General features: G+C 43.6%; 1 protein-coding gene across 2 annotated transcripts in view; it reads right to left on the reverse strand.

Annotated features, from left to right (window-relative positions):
* The window catches only part of CLPX (caseinolytic mitochondrial matrix peptidase chaperone subunit X), a 544085-nt gene that overhangs the window by 495851 nt on the left and 33085 nt on the right, over positions 1–15149 (reverse strand). For both annotated transcript variants that reach the window (XM_086958044.1, XM_086958043.1), the window contains exons 2-3: positions 14352–14512; positions 13644–13752 (exon numbers count right to left, since the gene is read on the reverse strand). In XM_086958044.1, coding sequence (XP_086814170.1) covers positions 13644–13752; positions 14352–14512 — 270 coding nt within the window. The remainder of the gene's footprint in view (positions 1–13643; positions 13753–14351; positions 14513–15149) is intronic.

Below are 15149 nucleotides of genomic sequence, written 5' to 3' on the forward strand. Positions count from 1 at the left end.
AGATTTACAGGCAGCATACCAAGCGGCGACAGTACAAGCGGGAGTTACCTATCCTGACATTAAGAGATGTATTATGGAACGCCTAGGAGTTGATGATGAATCATATCGACAAAAACCTCGACAAATGAAAGAGTGACCCCAAGAGACACCCAGAGCTTTGTATTTCCGGGTTAAGGGCATGGCAGATCGATGGTTAAGACCCACCACAACCGATAAAGACAGGATTATGGCCAAAATCTATTTGGAACAATACCGGACCTCCTTACATCCCCCTATTCAAAAGTGGGTACGCCAACAAGCCAACCTTACCCTAGAGACAGCGGTGGAGATAGCTAGTGCCTATAGCAGAGCACAGCACCTACAGACAGGTAAAGATGACTTCCCTGGAAGAGCAGGAGGCCAGGTGCCTCATCGCCCTCCTCGACCCCCAGTGGTTAAGAAACCAGAACCAATATCTATTGTGCCAGGAACTCCCATCTTTAGAGCCCCGATGGGACCTCAGTGTTTCCAGTGTGGAGGTATAGGACACATGGCAAGGTTCTGTCCACAAAGAGAGAAAGAAGAGCCCATGGAAATCGGAGTAGATCGGAATTATTACTGTTCCTCATCAGATAGAAGACAACCACCCTATCATTGCACTGTATCAGTGAATGGACAGCCAGTGACTGCCCTGGCCGACACAGGATGCCTACATAGTGAGGTACGTCCACAGGACCTAGGCCCTAATATTGGTCCCATTGATGGAGCAGTTGCTATAAGATGTGTTCACGGGGACACTAAACCCTATCCTACCGCTCAAGTACAGATACAACATGCCGGTGATACCGGCACCATCTTAACTGTTGGTCTGATACCAAGGTTACCGGAAAAGGCTATTCTTGGGAATGACTATCCCAAGTTATCACAGCTATTAAAGGACAAACCTGACCAAGCGGACGAATGGTGGGCCAATGCTCCGTTTGCCCAGGAAGAGGGAAAAGAATGGCCAACTGCCAAAGCACGAAAAAGCAAAAGTCAAAGGAGAGCAGAGAAAAACCGGACTCAAAGTGTATTGCCGGTGTTTCAAGACGAGAATCCATGAGTGGCTGACAGAAGCTTTCATGCAGCCCAACATGAAGATCCTGTACTACAGGAAGCATGGAGTCATGCATTACAAGACGAAGACCCCCAGCATGTAGGTCCTTATTTTTTTACGAGGAACGGTTTGTTATACCGGAAGGGAAATCCTAATCAAAAAGCCCAACTATTGGTTCCAGGTCCCTTCAGAGAGAAAGTATTGTATTTAGCCCACAGCCATCTCCTTGGAGGTCATTTCGGGGCTGATAAAACTGAGAAACAGATTTTAGAACTCTTCTATTGGCCTGGGATATACCAACAGGTTAAGAGGTATTGTAGGGAGTGTCCCGTTTGTCAGCGGAATAGCAGATACCATCCACCACGAGTTCCCCTTCGACCACTTCCAATCATTGACGAACCTTTCCAGAGAGTAGGGATGGACATAATAGGGCCTCTATTACCCTCGCGTAGTGGCTGTCGATGTGAACTCGTAATGGTAGATTACGCCACGAGGTTTCCAGAGGCCATACCCCTACGAAGACCCGATGCGCCTAACATCGCTAAAGCCATGATCACTGTCTTTTCTAGAGTAGGTTTTCCGAAAGAAATCTTGTCTGACCAAGGGACACCCTTTGTGTCTCGTTTAATGAAACAAGTCTGTACTCAGTTAGGAGTTAAACAAATCCGTACCTCGGCTTATCATCCACAAACGGATGGATTAGTCGAGAGGTACAACGCCACCATAAAAATCACACAAAAAAAACTCCTGGCTTTGGAGTCCAGAAAGTGGGAAGACATGCTACCACTGGCTCTATTCGCCATTAGGTGCAAGGAACAGAAAAGCACGGGGTATTCTCCGTTTGAGTTGTTGTACGGTCATAAACCGCATACTTTGTTAAATATGGCACAAGAAAGATGGGAGACTGAACCCCATGACTCTAAACCCATTACTGAATATGTGTCGAATCTGCGTACACACCTAGGTCAAATCAGGACCATTGTCAAAAACAACTTAGAAGAAGCCCAAGAAGCCCAAAAGAAACAGTACGATAATGGAACAAAAGAAAGGTCTTTCAAGGTAGGAGGCTCAGTACTACTTATGATGTCCTCCTCAGATCATAAGTTGTTAGGACAGTGGCAAGGCCCATACACTATACTTGACCAGGTTACTCCTATGACCTATCGACTTGAGTTAGAGCTAGTTAAGCATACATCCCAGGTATATCATGTTAACTTACTAAAGAAATGGGAAGGCCCTGTTCCAACCAATGTAAACATGGCCCAAAGTGAGTCAACCCCATTTGATCAGTGTGTAGACTCTGGGTTGCCTGAAGACGTGCGAGAAAGCCTATCACAGGTTTTGAGAGCTATACAAGATACCTTTTCCACCAAACCCGGTAGAACCACGTTTATAGAACATGCGATAAAGACTGCTCCCCGGAAGAAGGTGAGACTTCGACCCTATCGCATTCCCGAAGCCCGGAGACAAACCATACGGGAAGAAGTCCAAAAAATTTTGCAGATGGACATTTTAGAGCCCTCCATAAGCGAGTGGAATCGCCAATAATCTTGGTTCCCAAACCAGACGGGTCGGTGCGTTTTTGCATCGACTTCAGGGAAGTCAATAAGATTTCAGAGTTTGACACCTACCCCCTTCCACGAGTTGATGAAATGGTGGAAAGAATAGGACAAGCCAAATATATCAGTACACTCGATTTGTGTAAGGGATACTGGCAAATTCCCTTAAGACCCGAACATAGAGAAAAAACTGCGTTTTCCACTCCTGATGGGCTATACCAGTTTAAGGTTTTACCCTTTGGCTTGCATGGAGCTCCAGCAACTTTCCAGAGAGCTATGAATATCATCTTACGGCCCTATGAGACATATGCTGGTGCTTATATTGACGACATAGTCATATATAGCGAGACTTGGGAACAACATCTCTGTCATCTTTCCAATGTAGTACAAGCTCTAGGACAATACGGCTTAAAGATTAATCCTGCGAAAAGCCATCTAGCCGCTCAAACTGTTAAGTACTTGGGCTATTTGTTAGGGGATGGTGTAATCAGACCACAGGCTTCCAAGCTGACAGCCATATCACAGATTCCTTTACCCCGTACTAAAAAGGACTTACGAGCCTTTCTGGGTTTACTTGGATATTACAGGAGATTCATTCCCCAGTTTTCCCAGACGGCTGCCCCTTTAACAGACTTGCTCCAAAAAAACTGCAAGACAGAAGAGCTGTTACAATACCCCTCCTTAGAGATAGTAGAAGCATTTGAAACCCTGAAACACTCCCTGACATCTGACTCTGTGTTAACCAGTTCTGACTATTCCCTTCCTTTTGTCCTACAAACTGATGCTTCAGATCAGGGTTTAGGGGCGGTATTATCACAAGAAACTTCTCAGGGAGAGAAGCCCATATTGTATATCAGTCGTAAATTGTTTCCCCGTGAAAAGAAGTATGCCACTATAGAAAAGGAAGCATTAGCCATCAAATGGGCAATAGAAACCTTAAGATACTATCTTGAAGGCTTTGTATACAGATCATGCCCCTCTAGAATGGTTAGCTAGGAATAAGGGCCACAACGAGAGAGTGCTCAGATGGTTCCTTTCACTACAACCATACCGATTTCGTAACAAACATAGGAAAGGAAGTGAACAAGGAAACGTGGACTTTTTATCTAGATTTCCCCAGGATCCAACCCAGAGTAGAAGGACAGCAAGGGAAAGGGGATGTGAGGAAGTACTCACCGATGCGGTCCCGTGGGCCGATAACCCTCATGAGCGGACTCCAGATACAGAAACTCCCAATCCGGATCCATGTCGTCTTTTCCTCTCCCTACAGAGAGCTGGGAGGCAGGACCCGGAAGAGGACGGCGGCAACCCCGGAAGTGGTCAAAGGAGACCAATGAAATCAGCGGACTGCGAGGACAGGGGGGGGCATCCAGACGAAGCAGGAGAGCGGGAGTAGACGTCAGGAGGAGCGGCGCAAGAAGAGAAACCGTACGGAGGAGACAGCGTGGAGAAGCCCAGGAGCAGAGAGACCGAGGACGAAGAATCGGACGAGCCCTGGAGTGAGGAGTGGTGGATCCCACCGGAGGACGCTGAAGAGCGGCCACGGACTAAGGAGAGTTTGCGGCAGGGGCCGGTGAGTGAGGGGTTACCACAAGGACTAGAGAGTGGGGGAAAAGAACTGGAGGGTGGCGGGAAGGTACCGGAGGGTAGCGGGAGGAGTGTAAAATAAGGACAGTATGTATTGTTGATTGAACACATCCGCTATAAGCCTAAACCTGACCCGTGATAGTGGTTATTGATCTCATGTGCATTAAATACTGCGTTGACCCGAACCTATCTTTAATAAGTTTAAAGGCATTTCTTTAAGGCGTGGGCTCCTCACTGGATTCCTGATTATTCCTTAACTCCTGTCCCCATGATTCCTTACCCTCACTGGTTCCTTACCTTGGCATAATCACTGACTTCACGCCCAAATTTGCCTAGTACTGAACACAACCGAGGTGCGGTGACGGGTTAAAACTTCCTTGATAAAAAGGTAACTAGTGTTCTTACGGCTCCTTCTCTTTCCTCTTTTATGAGCCTCCGGGGAACACCTTTCGACTCCGAAGACGAGGAGCCTGAACCATCGCCTTCTGCACCCTTATATAAAGAAAAAGACTCACCGGAAGAGGACTATTGTGACGCCCGGACATCTGTGTTACCGGACCCTACTCTTGTTCAAAATAAAACTTTGCCTGTTCGCAAACTTATCCAGCCTCCTCGCCTGTATAATAGACCCGCACTCCCACAGTACACTTAGGTACATCTAGTAAGGGACGCATCGCAGGAGTACCCATTCTACAGTCATCTATTTTATATACCATCCTGTATTCACTGTTTTAGCCCGATGGTAGAAATGTACCATTCTTTTACTGTGTTAGTGCTTATAATAATTAACATTGGTTACTGTGGAATGGTTGTTTCAGCACACCTATTTTACACTAGAATGACGCTGGTTCAATAAATGCTTATTGAGAAACGTCCCCACCGTTTATTCTGTGTAGCTATCTGAGATAAAGTGAGCACGAGCGACTGAGCAAAAAGTAGTACACTGTTTCCACGATCCTGAGGGCTCAGGGTTGTCATGTTCGATAGTTGCAAATAACTATTCTCTCCTTGGTAAGTGGAGTTTCTAGTGGCACTGTGAGCTAGCTGGTATACAGGCTGACATATCCGGTAGGGGTGTCCAGAATCAGTCTGACTACAATCCTACACTATATGTTGTCTAAACCCGCAGCTCCTATATAGGTTTATAGAAACTCCACAACATACTTAGCACTAATCAACTTTTACAAGACTGATCTCTATGGCCAGTGTGTGCTCCACAGCCATTCTGGACTCCCTCACAGCTTGCAGTATGGGTTTTAGCTTATCTTTATCTTCAGATGGCAATGCAACTAGTTTGTCATCGGATGTTGAAGCCTTGGACTCTACTATCTGAGATTGTTTTGGTGTAGGTATTACTGCTGTAGCTACTGGCTCCGATGTCACTGGTTTGAGTCTGCCAACTTGATTTAGTAGTTAGTCCAACAATAAGTAACAAAAAATAGGATTATAACTTGTGCAATAGATATCCACAAGTGCAATGCAGGCAGTACTTGTTGGTTGTCTGCTTATTATTTTAACTTTGTTTGGCAGCTCGATTCTTGGGCCCAGCCAGTTGGTCAATAAGGCACATTTAGGGTGCTTCCCTCAAGCCACAAATATGCATGATTTGGATGCATACAGTTATCATTTAGCCCAGCTTGTAGCGTTAGGGTGACTTGGCCCCTTTATGCATCTTAATTCACTTACTACTTATCTCACTGGTATTTATTTGATGTTCAGTTCCACTGCTAATAGCAGTAATTTCATGGTCTTTGAAAGGTGACCTTTTGCTCTATGTAGTAGAGCTGAGAAAAGAGGGTGATAGGATAACCCGGTGGTGTAGAGAAAATATTTGGAAGGGCTTGAGCCCCCCTCACCCCCATCTCTTCCCTATTGTGCGAATCCAAACACTTGGTGGCAGTGGCAGGCCAGCCAGAGGGGCTGCACAAAGCCTTAACTAGCACACCAAAGGTGCAGGGATAGCCTTCTGCAATCTTCAGGTCATTTGGTGAACTCCGATCCCCCTGTCCTGGTCCGATCATAGGGCAATACCATTCTATCTCAACATGACTTCCTTTGGCTCTGATCAAACCAATAGGAAAGGATGGGAGATTAGGAGGAATTATAACAATATATCCAACATCACACTTATCCCTTTCCTGACAGACATCCGTCCCCTTTCTCTGCATGATGCAAACGAAGCTGCTCTGGGTCTGTCGGCTGTTCTCTCTAACACTTTGGACAAGCTAGCACTCCTTAAAAAACATTACTCAGCCAGGAAAAGTCCCTCGTCGCCCTGGTTCTCGGAACATCTAAGACTACTACGGCAGAAATGTAGACAGAAGGAGAGAGCCTGGTATGCCTGTCCTGACCCCCAGGGGAAAAACCTACATAAGTTAGCCTTGAGAGAATATAAAAAGGCCATAGCTGAAGAAAAAAAAGAACTACTTCAGCAAGATCACAACCTCACTAAAATCATCTAGAGAGCTTTTTAAAATCATCGATACTTTGTCAATACCTAAAGTCACTTATTCAGTTAATGAGTCGCAGGAGCTTTGCGTTGATATCGCAAGCTTCTTCCACTCCAAAATCTCTGACAGTCATACTTCCCTCAAATCCCTCAACACTGAATTGGATACCAATAGGGCACTCTTGCCCCCTCCCCCCTCTCCTTCCTACAATGACACCCTTAAATTGGGCTCCCGTCCCAACCTCTCCAGCTTCCCTCATCTGATGCAGGACAAATTAAATTGCCTTCTTGAGGCCACTAAATCATGTTCGCCTCTTGATCCCTGCCCTCTAAAAATCTTGAAGTCATGCAGAGAGGCCGTCCTTCCCCCCGCTTAGAGTTTATGAACAGGGCCATCAATGAGGGGTCCTTTCCAACCCCATGGAAACTGGCAGTTGTTAAGCCTCTTCTAAAGAAGCCTTCCCTAAACCCTGAAGTCCTAAAAAACTTCCGGACAATATCTCTGCTTCCAGCCACTGCAAAGATACTTGAGGCCCACCTTAATTCCCATTTGACTACATATTTTGAAAAGATGGGTCTTTTGGATATCTCCCAGCATGGGTTTCGTGCTGCTCACAGCACTGAGTCTGCCCTCACTGTCGTAGTTAACAACATCCGCTCTGAGGTGGACAGAGGGCAGACTACTCTGTTGGTGCTGCTTGATCTTACTGCAGCATTTGATACCCTGTCCCCTTCAATCCTGGTAGACCGGTTGAAGCGGATAGGGGTGGAGGGGGGGAAGTGCCCTGAGTCTTCTACCTTCCTTCCTCTGTCAGAGACAGCAAAGGGTCAAGCTCGGTAGCTTTCTATCTCCCTCTCAGGCCGTGCAATGTGGGGTCCCTCAGGGCTCCTCCCTGAGCCCCCTGTTATTCAACATCTATGTAACCCCACTTGCCGAGGTAATAAGATCTTTAGGTACCAAATATTGTCTTATGCAGACGATACCCAAATTATCCTTTCCACCACCTCACCGACCAAAGAGGCTGCCTCCAAATTTCGAACGTGCATGGAAGCAGTCTCGCAATGGATGGTGCGTAACTACCTAAAGCTCAATGGGGAGAAGACGGAGGTCCTAATCTTTGGAGGAAACCATACCATCTGGTCGGAAGATTGGTGGCCCCCTCTTTGGGAGACTGCCCTCACCTACCAACTCGGCTAGGAACCTTGGCATCCTCATAGATTCTGCCCTCTCCTTTGACCTTCAGGTAAACAGAACAGTATCCACCTGCTGTAACACCATCCGGATGTTGAAAAAGATCGCCCCCTACCGGTCACCTGATGCCCGTAAGCAGTCAATAGTTGCCCTGGTATCCTCCAGGCTTGACTACTGCAACGCGCTTTATGGGGGCATAAATAAGAAATCTCTCCATCGCCTCCAGATGGTTCAAAATTCTGCAGCCAGGATGGTCCTAAATCTACCCAGGTTATAATCTGCAACTCAGGCTAGGAAGGATCTCCATTGGATACCTATACATGCCAGTATGTCCATCAAGCTTATCTGTATGGCTCACAGGGCTGTGTTTGGATCTGGTCCTGAAGGTATAAAGACTCTTGTTAGTCCCTATTCCACCAAGAGAACCCTCCGTTCGTCCTCAAGAAATTTGCTTGCCGTGCCCAGATTTAAAAAGGCGAAATGGGGAGGAAGAGCCTTCTCTATTCTGGTCCCTAAACTGAGAACAACCTCCCCCCTGAACTCTCCAGCCAACCCTCTTTGGTGATTTTCCGGAAGCTTCTGAAGACTTGGCTCTTTTCTCAGGGTTATTAATTCATCCTCTTCTTTTATTTTCATATACCTTTATGTGTGGACTGCGCCTTGATGCCCTTTGGGTTAAGTTTGCGCAATATAAATAATCTTTCATTCATTCAAGTGATCAAAAGTGATCCTGGTCGCCAGAACAACATATCTTAGTAAGTTTCTTCTTCCATGTCCGGGAAACAGTGTGTTCAGTTTTGATTCTGAGGCAATAGTCATCTCTGTCACACCAAATTGTCTCTTGGACAGCAAGCACAGGCCTCCTCAAATTACAAGGGCCTTGCACCACTAGAATTGGCAGGCATTAAATTATGTGCTGGCTGCAATAACCAGCAGTTCTGTACACATCCCTGAATCAGTTAGTATATTAGACAGTGTCACAGCAGCCTACCCTAATCATATCCAATAGCTTCTTCCCTGACATGTCAACCTCACCCTCGGAAGATGCATGCTGCACACTTCAGACGGATGGGAGCGAGTTGCCGATCTCACTGCGTGCCTCAGAGTGGAAGGTGGATTCGGTGTACACAAGTGCAGCAGAAGTTCCAGATGCAACACCACGGCTCCAGGTACAGGTGTGCTGTGCTTTTGTATTGGACATGTCTGCTGGATCAAAGCCATGGCGGAGGCACTTGCCATGCCACCATCTAGGGCAATCACGTTGAAAACAAGAGGGACTGCAGGACCGGATGAGGAAGTTATAACAGGATTTCTTCATAGCAGACACTTAAACTACATCACTAAATCACATAACCAAAAAACCCCAAAAGCAGAAATGTGCAGGATTTGTTACAGTGAAAATAAAAGCAGAGCGAAAAAGATTATTCCATTTGCATTTTTTTGTTGCTATTAAACTGAATTAGTACCTCAGAATGTTTGGTGACTAGCACCTTGAGAAGATTACATTTATGAAGAATGCTCTTGAAGTGTTACTGCTCGTTAACATGCGCCAATTAACAAAGAGCTTAGAGCAGGGGTCTTCAAACAGGCTTTGGCCAAAATAAGCAGTAGGCGGATAACACTGCTTTGCTTTAAGCTGAAAATTTGAGCAGCATTAAGCTGCTCTGTAATTGGCCATCATTAACATGCTTTGAAAATCATTTATATCCTAGCTGGGAGTATGTGTTACAAAGGAAGGGACCACAAAAATTCTCCAAAACTCCCACTCCTATAAATCACTCTGTGGATGGCGGTACGCATTAGTAAGGTCTGCATGACCAAAATAGTATGTTTGACAATCATGTATTTGATTGCATTTTTAAAACGGTAGCAGAAAGTAAGAGCAATGTTTAAATAAGGCTAGACATATTTAACCCTTTCCAATGTCATGGAACAGTTGTGAAAAATCCTGAAGGGTACTCAATGGTTTTCTTATTTCATGGCATTAAAAAGTTTGAAGACCACTAGCTTACAAGGAAAGTTAACCACAGGTCATCCAACAGATTTAGGATCTACTGATTGCTTGTAATTGTGTAAAGAGGAAGGCAGTGGTGCTGGAAAAAATTTCTGAGTGGGGGTGCTGCCATCAAGTTTACATCACTGAAGTCATAGGAACAGTAAACAAGCATTTACAATGCAATAGGCTCGCTTTTACGAGAGTTTAAGCTATTGTGATTTACAATGACATTAGCTCAAACTCTTGTAAATGAGAGACCCATTTCACTTCAGAGAAGCTGCTGCCAATGTCTGGGGCTGCTTGAAAGCGAAAGCACCCATGGCGAGGAAAGCACATCGTGCCTGCAGTAGAAGAAACCCATGAAAGAAAAGAGTGCTTACAAACTGAATAAGACATACTGTGTCGCAACAGAAGTAAAAGGGCCAGTCACCATGGGAGGTTACAAATGCAGACAAAGCTGCACCAAGGAGGGACTAACGTGCCTAATAACGACTCGCATGCCAACGTTTACAAAGGACAAGGACACAAGCCAATGACAAATTTGGGCAGAGAGTGGGCGGGGCTTCTAAGCCAATACTGCATGCCGCGCATCAGCGCATGGGCTGCAAAGACTCAACTAAAAAAGAGATGGAGGGAATGCTTGAATGAATATGAGCCACTAGCAATTGCTGTGGCTCCATTCCATTCAAACCTTTTGTTGCGGATTGTGCTTTTCTAGGCAAAGATCAGGTATATGGAAAGCAGGCTTAACCCTAATCCAATAGGAACAGTTAACCTGAACTGTTGGATCACTTCTTGCTCCGAACGGAAACTTAAGCAAACTCACAGCCGTTTTGGAGATTGTGTGCCTCCTTATAGAAGGTGACCTTTGGGTCCTAGACACAGTAACCATGGGGCTCACATCTGGGCCTACCCGTCACGCTTTCAGCTTCTCACAGAGAAAAACAAAAAAATGATAGCCCCCATTTTAGCAATGCTCTGAAGTGCAGAAATACTCAATAAACCGAATAACGCACATTTCTTTAACTCTGTAATATTACCCAGAAGTTCACAGCGTTTTAGAAAATCAAAATGTTAATGTTAGAGCGCTTACGACCTCTGAAGAGGCACTGAAGCGCTTTCTGCAACAAGTAGCACGCTACTCCGTATCCAAGATTAGTAGTTTAGTACAATTATTATTACTTTTTGGTTATTATTTCTTGTGCATTAGTTGTTTTAGGATTGTGCTCTTGATTTCTTGTGTGTTAGGTAGAGTTTGTGATAAGGAAGGAAAATGAATCGTACACAAATACAACCATACCTCACTGTCAGTTATCACCAGCACACAGCTGCAATAGACACAACGTGACATATCTGGGTCCCAGCAAAGTTATCTAAAATATGAACATCTTCAGTGTTACCTATTCTGCATGCATTTATGCTTAGTTCTGGGATTTATGAGCATTTTAGTGCTTTACACAGCTAAGATGTCAGGGCACTGCACAGCATGAAATGGAACAATGGCCGCAACAGTATAAATTTACAGATGCTAGCATACAGTGGGAAAATGAGCCCAGTATGGATAGAATGAAAGGCAAAAAAGAGTGTTGTCAAAGCAGAAATGGGTTACCATCTAGAGCTTTGATATACAAGTAGGTTAATCCTTGCGGTCAATGTGACCTTACTTTTGGTGCGGAGGTACTTTGGGCCCTGCGTGACTCCGGACCCTGCCTGTGGCTTACCCTGTAGAGCTGAAGAGCTACAAATTCAATCATTCATTCACGCATTCAGTGTGTGACCTTATATTAAGTTCTGAGGTTCTTCGGGCCCCACTTGACTTTGGAATCAGGCCAGTTTCCTAGCTTACCCTGAGCTGTGAGATATAGTTTCGTTCATTTATTTATTCAGTGCCACCTTACTGTTACCGCTGGAGTTCCTAGGACCCTCTGTGGCTATTCTGTCACCGCTCGTGAAAAACGTCCTGCCGAGAGTGTCAGGAGGCCTGCGGAACGTGTCAAGAGTCTCACTGAAAATAGCCGATGGCCAGGGGGAGTCTAGCCACGCGGATGAGGGGCTGCTGCTCACAGAAACCTTGCGAGAGATGTTATGCAGAAACGCCGTACACTAGCACATCGCCTGTCCGGGCACGTGCACATCTCCTTCCAAACAAAAATCGACAACAATAGATCTCGCAAAGGCGAGCAGCGCATGCGCTGCGTCGCTAGGCAAGACCTAAAAATCCAAGCGTCTCACAAACAACAAGTGTAGCAAAGGAGCTACACCCATTCAGCAAGAGAGTAGTAAGGGTGTAGTAGGTAATCGGTGGTCCAGTTTGGAGCACACTGTAGCAAATATACTACTAAAGCAATACACTCATTTACAGACACAACATTTTTTAAATGAAATGGACACTAAATTGGCAAAGACATGCAATTTTATTGATAAAATGATATAGCACACAAATGATGAGGGGAAATTGGGTTTCAGCAATCACTAAGCATCACTATGTAATCTGTCTTGATTCGTTTTTGATCCTATTAAAATCTTGGTTTCTATCACATTTCCGAGTTACAAAATATATACATGCTTTATTTGTGCTTTCCTCACTGCGGATATATTTTCAAATATTTGTAGAGTTCATGTAAAGATATTTAATTTTGTTGTGTTAAATAAACTGACATCTTGGAGCCTTTCCTTTCACACTCCCTGTACCCTAGCAGACTGTTATATAGGGCACTATGTAGTGGGAGGAACTAAAAGCCAATTCCAGTATTAAAAGAACGAGCAGCAATTTGTCAGAAGACACAGCCTGATTTTTTAGCATGGCCTTTGAACACCACAGAGCAAATGTGAAAAGATAAAACACCATTGAAGTCCTCTTTATTGCTCATTCACCATCTGAACTCCAGCATGGTAATGTTAGAGGTGCTGGAGCAACAGTAAAACCCCTACTTTCAGTGCCTCGGTGTCCTACGAGTTTGCAATGTGCAAAGAATCAAACTGTGATATGGTGATGCATTGGTCACGGGAAGAGCACAGAAGCATGTACAACAGAGACGGGTACTGTCCATATGCAAATTTTAAGGGAATAATGCGAGCATCTAATTCGAATATACATTTAAGTAAAACCTTCATTATTGTAAGCTCTTTGTTCTACATTTACTTATCCCAAATTATTACAAAAACATCTCGAAATACACGGAAGAAGGATGAAAGAACAAGATGTTAATGTTAAGATAAAATTTAAAAACCACCATAAGTATATTGAGGACACTTGGCCATACAAAGAGAATTGGCGCAATAGGGAAAAGGTGGTACATCTGTTGACAAAAATGTACTCCAGGATGGCAAACTCAACCACAAAAGTGGGCTATAGCTGCGTTGGTCTGGTTAATACTTTACTTGAACACTGCTACATAGCTTTCGGTAACGTAAGTAGGTTTGTGATCTTATGTTGACTAAAAAGTGTTAAACAGGGGTTTTTAAACAGGATAGTGCGATAGAGAACTTTATTTGTTGTTGCTCTCAAGACCTATATTTTGAAAATCTTCAGTATAGGGATTATAATTATAAAATGTTTGAACTATGTAACAAACTTGTTTTCTGCCATACGTATATGTGTCAATTAACAGACGTTTAAGTGCATACATAGGTCAAACAGAAAAGAAAAAAGAACAAAGTCTTTCGTGCAAAGACCTCCAATTATTCCACATTTAGTCAGAATTATCTGCTAAATTCTCATTTGAATCAAGTCCATTACGGAAAATTACGTGGATAAAGAAAATAAAAACATCGATGATACTTACAAACAAAGGTTTCCACATGAGTGCATAAATCTCCGCATTTTGGGCAGCGAAGCTGGTTGCCTCCTTTTCCAGACCCAGATTTCTTACCACCTCCTTCCCCCACAGATTTCTAAGAAAAGGTTTTGAGTTTGATTAATATCAGCCCACACTAAAGCTAATAAACATCATATTGCAGTGTCTTCCAATGAAACAGTCTTTGGCAGGAGGAGTTCAAGCTACTTTTGCAGCAGAGTTAAACATGGTAAAAAAAAACACAAAATAGCCCGTTAAAAGGCTAGGTTAAGGTATTTACCAAAAAACTGAACACTATGGCCTCAAAAAAAGCAATCAGGAAGGGGACTCCATATGCATCCTTCAAATGTCATGATAAGCATCGACAAAGTAGAAAATAAAATAAAATGTGCACTTTTATTTTATTTGCTATTTGGTGCGAATCTCAGACTGTTTTGTAAGCCTTAAAAGTTTTGGTACAAGGGGAAACTAGTGAGGTAGTCGCCTCAATGCAGTTACACTGCGAAAAGGAGCAACGCCAGGCAGAGATGCTACTTCTCAACTGAAATTTTGACGTGTTGGCACTGCATACACTTAATTTATTATGCTGAGTGCCGTGGAAGATCAGATCATGCATGTCAATAAAGCATTTAAAAAACATAAGGTACATGGAAAAGAAAGACAATGAACCATGTTTTCAGCTCTGTAAATACAAACCTTATTTCCATCTCCAGACCCATCCTTGTTAGCGCCATCTTTGGAAGCAAAATATGAAGGAGTTTCCGAAAACGCTCGAAAAGGAACATTTCTCAAAACTTGATGCTCAATTGTTCCAGGTCTTCCTAAAATTGAGCGATGATAGCGAGCACAAGTGATACCTAAAAGAAAATCGGATTTAAGCGTGTTAAAATCAGAAATATATTTCCCTTGTCTGGAGTTAAAAGTTGATTGAGTTAATTTATCTGTTAAAAATATGGGATTTGGAAGTTCAAATGGAAACTAAACTAAGCAAATTTATCACTGTTGAAATAAAGATTTTTTGTTTTAAATCACCCTCTTTCTACAGTCATAAAAAATTCTGATTTTTTTAGAGAGAGTTTAATCATTAGGACAAAACATTTGTAAATCTCTGACTTATTATCAAGACCCATTTGTGCGCAAGACGTAATTTAAAACACAATTTTTCACAAGCGGGGAAAAGAAAAGAGCTACCTCTTAATTTTGAACACCTCCCCCAACTTCATTAGCATGTTTGGGTTAAAAAGTGACACAACTTCCGTCACTTTATGCTCCCTATCAGTTTTCTTTTAAAGACAGTCTAATGTAAAGAGGAAGGAAAATGCTTAAACCAGAAATGGTTCCATTTCATACGGTTAATTTTCCAGAACCCCAGTTAGACTATCTTTGGCTCAAGAGTCATACACTAAAAAACTGTATATATTCACCCATATTTATATCAATAATGGACCAACTCCGTCTCCTTAAAATACATATTACTTCATATTTATTAGTAAA

This window comes from Lissotriton vulgaris, chromosome 2_1, assembly GCF_964263255.1.
Source record: "Lissotriton vulgaris chromosome 2_1, aLisVul1.2, whole genome shotgun sequence".
Taxonomy (NCBI): domain Eukaryota; kingdom Metazoa; phylum Chordata; class Amphibia; order Caudata; family Salamandridae; genus Lissotriton; species Lissotriton vulgaris.